The 8,598-nt window shown below is 38.9% G+C and overlaps 1 protein-coding gene across 3 annotated transcripts; it reads right to left on the reverse strand.

The window, feature by feature from the left end:
- Positions 1–3,124: 3,124 nt before the first annotated feature.
- On the reverse strand, positions 3,125–4,250 carry LOC101028393 (RAD52 motif-containing protein 1). 3 transcript variants are annotated; one of them, XM_010340441.1, is made up of 2 exons: positions 3,837–4,221; positions 3,379–3,482 (listed from the first exon to the last, which is right to left on the reverse strand). In XM_010340441.1, exons 1-2 carry the CDS (start codon positions 4,219–4,221, stop codon positions 3,379–3,381), a joined length of 489 nt encoding a protein of 162 aa, XP_010338743.1. The 3 variants fall into 3 exon arrangements, with proteins under 3 accessions (XP_003929887.1, XP_010338743.1, XP_010338742.1); XM_010340440.1 differs by having other exon boundaries at positions 3,379–3,562; positions 3,662–4,221; XM_003929838.2 differs by having other exon boundaries at positions 3,125–4,250.
- Between the last annotated feature and the right edge of the window lie 4,348 nt (positions 4,251–8,598).

Here is an 8,598-nt window from a genome sequence, read left to right on the forward strand (position 1 = left end):
ATAAGCTGAAATTTGTGATAAGAAAAACAGCCTTGGCACTAAATTCAAAAGGATAGTTGGCAGATGCTTCAGCCAAAGGAAAAGAGCAAGAAAACACTGTTCTTAAATTCCCTGTTCTCTCACATGTCCACTTGTGACAACTAAGTTTGTGTTGCCAGCACAACAGCATTCCTTGCTGAAACATATCCTGATGCAAATGTCTCAGTGATACTGAGGTAGTGGACACGTGGGAGGTTTTTTGGCTGCCCAATGTCCGTTTCCCCTTCCTAATAACATCCTGGTTTCCTTTTGTACAGTCTGGGCGGACTAGAATCCAGGACCTTCTATAACCTTGAAGTGGACATGCCCTGATGCTAGCTGGGTCATATAGGTGCCCTTTTCTTGGTCCTCGAGACCCTGGGCCAAGGGACAAGTGCCCAGAATGGTTGGCGCTGGACCAGGCAAATGCCATCTCAGGCCATGCTGGCCTCACGGTGAAATCACTGCTGTGTCCTCAGAATCTTTTACCCCCATATGGTCCTGCCGTTACCAAGCCTTGTTCTCTGCCTCCTAACAGTTCTTCCAATAAATTATCTTATTAAATTAACCAGTCTTTTTCAACAGTTTGTTGAAAAAACCCAACTGATACGACTACCTTCACCCTCTTCTGACATGTCAGTAACTGGAAGACCAATGTGTTTGGAGTACCTGTGGATGAAGGATGGCAGCTTTGTGAGTAACCTGTTTGCTTCTGCAGAAATGGAAAGGGACTGCCAGATAGCATAGCCATTTGGGTTGCCAAAGAGAGATGCAGAATCAAGTCTGGATGCCGGGTCCTCAGGAAGAGGGCAGATGGGATTCTGATAGTCCAGATCTGCCTTCACCGACCCATTGTGATTCTGTTAGAATCAGTTTCTTTTCAGATGAAAGTATCTCTTGTTTAAGGCAACTGGAATTGTTGTTGTTATTTTACCAAAACCAAATTATCTAGAAAAAAGAAAATAGGTTATTTTAGGGACAATTTATGTATACAACATAGGTAACTTCCTTACAAAAGTACAATTATTCTTACTTTGATTTTATGACATGTTAATCTTTTTTGTAATACGGATGGGGTCTCACTATCTTGCCTAAGCTGGTCTCGAATTCCTGGGTTCAAGTGGTCCAAACACCTTGGCTCCCAAATCGCTGGCATTACAGGCATGAGCCACTGTGCTCAGTCTGTTTTAACATTTTTTAAAGTCTAGATTACTTTTTCATATTAAAAACAACAACAACAACAACAACAACCTTTTAGGACAGCTTTCTTCATGGCTACATAGTATTCCTCTGGATGGCTGGCACTACAATTTGTTTAGCCAATTCTCCGTCGTAAGACATTTGTGCAGTTTCTAATTTTTACTCTTACAGACAGCGTTGCAAAGGACCTTAATAAAGATGCATCTCTTTGTCATATGGCTTTACTTTTAGCATAAATTGCTAGACATGGAATTTTCATGTATGCGTATTTTAAGCCTCTCTGTTGTCAAATTTGCTTCCAGAAAAGCCCCATGGGAGTGCACGTCCACCAGCAGTGTATGAAAGTACCAACCAATGGATTTTTTACTTATGAGATATACATACAGATTAGCATATAAATGCATATATGTGCAGTTTCATTAACCACCTATGTATCCACTGTACAGGTCAAAAATTGAACATTGCCACCCCAGCCCCAGGATCCCTGAGTCTCCCTTCCATATCACAACATCTTTCTTGCCTCTATCTTGATTTTTGTGCAAATAGTCTGCTGGCTTTTATTAATAATTTTACCACCTGTGTAATGCATCTCTGAACACTATCATTTAGGTATGCCAGTTTTAAACCCTGATGCAAAATGGATCTTACTACAGGCATTCTTTTGCAGCTTTTCTCTTTTGCTCAATATAATCTCTCAGAGAGTCATCATTTGGTTGTGTATAGCTGTTTTGTTCATTTTTATTGTTATATCATATTTCATTATAGAAATACATCACAATTTGCTTATCCAATTTTACCATTAAGAGATATTTGTATGTAGCCTTTGTGTCTGGGGTCTTTTACCCAACATGTGTCTGAGAAGTTTCTCCAAAGCTTTGTGTGTAGCTATAGCTCATGATTTTCCATTGCTGCCTAGTGTTCTCTTATATGACTATATTACACTTTGAAACTTACATAAATATATGCTTAAATAAGTTTGGGTCTGTGTTTGAATCCTGTGTTGGGGTCCATTGGATTATGTGTCTGTTCTTGTGCCAATAACCCAGAGTCTTAATTTCTGTAGATTTTGATAAGGCTCGTTACTTGACAGTGGAAGTTGTCGGCTTTTTCTTTTCTAAAATAGTCTTCATTCATCTTGATCCTTTCCCTTTCATCCTTGTTGCTGCCTATAGTCGTAGTGTGTCTATTCCCGTTTCTGTTTCATATTCTATCCTGTGAATATACCACAACTTATCTATCCAATTACATGTATGTTAGTGCAGATTATAGTTTGAGGCTGTTACACATGGTGCAGCTATGAGCATTTTGTATGTTTTTTTGGGTAAACACATATGTGTGCATTTTTAGAAGAGAATTTTCTGGGTCACACAGTTTGTACACATTCAGCTTTAGGAAATACCAACAGTTTTTCAGACTGTTCAAGTTTATACTACCATCATCTAGTCATTCCATAATGCACACCACATGTGATATTTTCTGTCTTTCTCATTTTAGTGATTCTGGTCAAGAGCAAAAATTATGAATCTTAGTATTGCCCAATTTACCATAAGAAATGACTGCCTATGTACATGTTCAAAATCATGAAGGTAGCGTATTTTGAAAGCGTTGTTACCATATCTTTCACATTTATATCTGTAAAACCATCTGGAACTGATTGCTACAAGCGGTCTGAAATAGGTTAGGTTAGTTTTTTTTAAAAATATGGATATCAAATTGACCCAGAATCACTTACTAAAAAGACCATTCTTTCCCACTGTTAGTGTCACCTTTTCATAAATCGGGTGACCATTTATGTTTGATTTTTGTTGGACTTTATATTCTGTTCCATTGGGTTATCTATCTTTGATCCAAATACCACAGTGTCCAAATTACTATAATTTATTTATTTATTTTTATGTACAACATCTTTATTTAGGCAACTGTTATTAGGCTCTGGTCTAGATCCTCACAGTCACCAGAGCGCTCTTAACCCACAGTCCCACCCAAGCCTCCCTTCCTGCCCCACCAGAACACCACTCCCTCCTGTTGGTCAGGAATGATTTGGGCAGCAGACCCAGGTGGTCCCAGGACTCCAGCAGCCTGTTGTGGTGGGGTGGGGTAGGGGCATGACAGAGCTTCCTAAGGAAGTTACGGGACCTTGCTTCGAGATATTCAGAAGTGCTAGTCAAGTTCTGGCAGCCTAAACTCTTCCTCCTCCAAGCTGAAATCCGAGAGATACTCATTCTCCTCTTGGCCATACCGCTTCCAGGGAGAGCAACTGACTTGAATTAAACGATGCAGCTCCTCTTCCCATCTGACATCTATGATCTCTTCACTGGGTCTGTACTCCACAGCTATTTTACCACTTTCTAGAACCACAATCAACAGTTTCTGGAATGCGTTTGACAAAGCCTTCTGAATAGCAAGCTTCTGGGCTGTCTTCCTTTTCATAAGGAATGATAGCGGTCCTTCCTCCATCTTATTCACAGGCTCCTCCACCAAGCCAGTGCCAGGAGTCCTGCAATCACAGGATGGCAACACCACCTCTAAAGCACAGAAGAACTTCAGGCTTTGCTTCGGAAGTGGCACCATGGTATCTCCATTCTCCCTTTCTTCAAGGTCAGAAAGCTCCTGCAGCCTGATGATCCTTTTTGAACATCCATTGAAACCGAAGTAGTAATTCGCTAGTTCTTGGCATTGGGAGCTGTTCAGGGGAAGGGCCTGATGTTGAACTGCCTTATGTCTGGTGCCAAGACGAACCTTGACAGGAGATGTCTGAAAAAGCTGCTTCCAGTCGCATGCCTTTTGGGCTCTTGCTGAATAAAACCTAATGACCGCATAGAAACCAGGTTGAGCCACCGCAGCGTTTGGGAAGACCCGGACTGAATACAGAAGGCCAAACTGGGAAAATGCTGTGAACGGAGAATGATGCAAAGCTTCAGCCTTGGGTCCGGAGCTCAGCTCCCACACTAGCAAGGTTTTGTCACTCTCGGTGGGAACCGCAAAAGGTACCAACTCCGCCATCCTTCCTTCACCGCGCCTGCGCGGCTAACCTAAATTACTATAATTTGTAATACACTTTATTATGGAGATAAAATGCCCATAACATAAAGTTCACTATTTTAAGCAGTTTAAACTGTACAATTCAGCCAGGTGCGGTGGCTCACGCCTGTAATCCCAGCTCTCTGGGAGGCTGAGGCGGGCGGATCACCTGAGTCAGGGGTTTGAGAACAGCCTGGCCAACATGGTGAAACCCTATCTCTACTAAAAATACAAAAAAAAAAAATTAGCCGGGCATGGTCAGGGTCACCTGTAATCCTAGCTACTCGGGAGGCTGAGGCAGGAGAATCACTTGAACCCAGGAGGCAGAGGTTGCAGTGAGCCAAGACTGCACTACATCACTCCAGCCTGGGCAAGGAGCAAAACTCCCTCTCAAAAGAAAAAAAAAAAAAAGGGCACACGCATTGGCTCACGCCTGTAATCCCAACAGTTTGGGAAGCCGAGGTGGGCGGATCATAAGGTCAGGAGATGGAAACCATCCTGGCTAACACGGTGAAACCTCGTCTCTACTAAAAATACAAAAAAAATACAAAAAAAAAAAAAAAAGTAGCCGGCGTGATGGCACGCGCCTGTAGTCCCAGCTACTCAGGAGGCTGAGGCAAGAGAATCGCTCGAACCTAGAAGGTGGGGGTTGCAGCGAGCCGAGGGCGTACCACTGCACTCCAGCCTCAGTGACAGAGAGAGACTCAGTCTCAATAAATAAATAAATAAAGTGTGCAATTCAGTGGTTTTTAGTTATTCATAATGTTGTGCACCGATACCACCATTCTAGAACATTTCCATCATCCCCAAAAGAAACCCTCTACCACCTGATTCTCCTCTCCTCCCATCTGCTGGTTGACACTAACCTACTTTCAGTCTCTCTAGATGTTTTTATTTGAACATTTATATAAAGGGAATCATACAATATGGGATCTCCTTTGTCTGGCTTCTTTCACTCAGCATAATGTTTCCAAGGTTCATCATGTTGTGCCAAACACCAGTATTACATTCCTTTTTATGACTACATAAAATTCCATGATATGGATATACCATATTTTGTTTATCCTTTCATCAGTTGGTGGACATTTGGGTTTTTTTCTATTGTGGGATTATTATGAGCATTGCCGCTATGAATGCTCAAGAACAAATTTATTGTATGACCATGTTTTCAATTCTTTTGGGTATATGCCTAGAAGTAGAATTGCTGGGACATATGGTAAATCTATGTTTAAGATTTTGAGTAACTGCCAGACTGTTTTCCAAAGTAGAAAACACATTTCATTTATACCAGTAATATATGAGGGTTCCAATTTCTCCACGTCCTCACCCATACTTGTTTTTAATTAAAAAAATTATGATAACCATCTTAGAAGGTGTGAAGTGATAGCTCACTGTGGTTTTGATTTGTATTTTTCTAAGCTAATAATTATGTTGAATATCTTTTCATGTATTCGTTGGCTATTTCTATATCTTCCTTGGAGAAATGTGTATTCAAGTCCTTCACTCATTTTTAATTGGGTTGTCTTTTTATTGTTGAGTTGTCAGATTTCTTTATATACTCTAGATACTACACCCTTATCAAATATATAATTTACAAACATTTTCTTGCATTCTTTGGGTTTTTTTCACTTTCTTAATAGTGTCCTTTGATGCACCAAATTTTTTAACTTGTCTTTTTCTTTTACTCTTTAGACTATTGATACTATATTAATAGTTAAAAAATTATTTTCTGGCCGGGCGCGGTGGCTCACGCCTGTAATCCCTGCACTTTGGGAGGCCGAGGCGGGTGGATCACAAGGTCGAGAGCTCGAGACCATCCTGGTCAACATGGTGAAACCCCGTCTCTACTAAAAATACAAAAAATTAGCCGGGCATGGTGGCGCGTGCCTGTAATCCCAGCTACTCAGGAGGCTGAGGCAGGAGAATTGCCTGAACCCAGGAGGCGGAGGTTGCAGTGAGCCGAGATCACGCCATTGAACTCCAGCCTGGGTTACAAGAGCAAAACTCCGTCTCAAAAAAAAAAAAAAAATTATTTTCTAACCTAAGATCATGAAGATTTACAACTATGTTTCCTTGTAAAAGTTTTACAGTTTTAGCTCCTATAAATTAAAACTATAGTAATGTAATTCCTCTACTCTTGGCTCTCCTCAGAAATTTGCACTTCTGTATAAATTTTAAAATCGGTTTAACTATTTTATAACAAAATTAAAATCTCAACTGGATTTTCATTGAGTTTATGTTAATTTATAGATTAATTTGGGAAGAGTGGACATTTTTACAATATTGAGTTCTTCAAATCATGAATACGATATATTTCTTTGTTTATATTATCTTTATATTGTCTGAAAATTGCATTGCAATAGTCACCATAGAGGAACTTGCATGATTTTTGTTATATTTATTATTAGACATTTGACTTTTTAAATGCTCTTGTATATACTATACGTTTTTCTTTTCTTTTCTTTTCTTTTTTGAAATGGATTCTTGCTCTGTAGCCCTCTGTAGTACAGTGGCATGAGCTCGGCTCTCGGCATCCTCCGCTGGCCAGGTTCAAGAGATTCCCCTGCCTCAGCCTCCTGAGTAGCTGGGACTACAGGTGTGCACCACGCCCAGCTAATTTTTTTTTGTATTTTAATAGAGACAGGATTTCACCATGTTAGCCAAGATGGTCTCGATCTACTGACCTCATGATCTGCCTGCCTAGGCCTCCCAAAGTGTTGGGATTACAGGTGTGAGCCACTGTGCCCAGCCTTATACTATACATTTTAATTTTATTTTCCATGTATTTGTTGCTAGCATTTAGAAATACAACTAAAGTTTTGCATACTGAACAGATCTTGTAGCCATTGACCAACTCATTTTTTAATTCTAGTAGCTTATTTATAGGTTATTTTGAATAGTCTACTTTCATAATCATTTTGTTTGATAACTGATTTATTTATTTTCAATTTTCTTGTCTAATTTATGACTGTGGGGGAGAGTTTCAATATTTCACCAGTAAGATAATGTTTACTGTGAGCATTGACGTCCTTTGTCATGTTAAGGTAGTTCATTTCTATTCCTACTTAACCAAAAATCTTTACAAAGAATGAATGTTGAATTCTATTCAGTTTTTTTCTTCCATTTATTAAGACAATTTCATTATATGTCTCCTTTTTTGTTAATGTAATGAATTCTATTAGCCAATTCTTAAATATTAAACCACTCTTGCATTCTTGGAATACAACTTAGCTGTGCTGAATTATTCTTTTGATATTTCATTGGATAGTATTTACATCTATCCTCATAAAACAGATTTTTTGGGGGTGTTTTTCTTTCTTGTAATGTTGTAACAGAACTTGTTATCAACGTTATGCTGGCTCATAAAATGAATTGGGAAGTGTTCTCTGTTTCCTTTTCTCTGATAGAGTTTGCATAAACTTGGTGTTATTTTTCTTTGCAAGTATTTGGAAGAATTTACCAATGAAGTCATTTGAGCCTGTTTTTGTTGTTGCTTTGCTACTGTTGTTGAAAGGTTTTAAATGATGAATTTAATAGATATCACACTAATCACATTTTCTGTTTATTCTCCTGTTTAAGAAGATGTGTTTTTAAAGAACTTGTTTGTTTACCTAAGTTGACAATTAGTTTTGAATTAAAGTTGATCATGATATCTTATTATCTGTTTAATGTCTGTTGGCTTGGTAGTGATGTCCCTTTTCATTCATGATGTTGGTAATGGTAGGGTTTCTCCCTCTCTTTCTGTTTATCTTCTTAAGTGTTTCTAGAGTTTATTGGTTTTATTATTTCTGATAAATCAATGTTTGGCTTTGTTGCTTTTCTCTGATTGTATGATTGGTTTTTGTTTCATTGATTTCTCCTCTGAAATCAATTTCAGAGGAGAAATTTGCTTGTTGTTATCTTCTTTTGTACTTTAAGGTTAAATTTACTTTAAGGTTAAGGTTAAACTTTAAGGTTAAATTTTACTTTAAGGTTATTTTTTTCTTGATATTTAGGTATAAGCATAGATATAATGCTTGGTAAAACTCATACTCTTAGTTGAAGATAAAAGAAAAAAGGTTGAATATCAGTTATCTGATATAAGAAAAATAAGGCTAAATGTCAGATAATCTGATCAGTTAAGAGTATGAATTTTTAGCTGGGTGCAGTGGCTCATGCCTGTGATCCTACCACTTTGGGAGGCTGAGGTGGGTGGATCACCTGAGGTCAGGAGTTTGAGACCAGCCTGGTCAACATGGCAAAATCTGTCTTTACTGAACATACAAAAATTAGCTGGGCGTGGTAGCACATGCCTGTAATCCCAGCTACTTGAGAGGCTGAGGAAGGAGAATTACTTGAACCCGGGAGGTGGATGTTGCA

This window comes from Saimiri boliviensis, chromosome 10 (assembly GCF_048565385.1).
Source record: "Saimiri boliviensis isolate mSaiBol1 chromosome 10, mSaiBol1.pri, whole genome shotgun sequence".
NCBI classification, from domain to species: Eukaryota; Metazoa; Chordata; class Mammalia; order Primates; family Cebidae; genus Saimiri; species Saimiri boliviensis.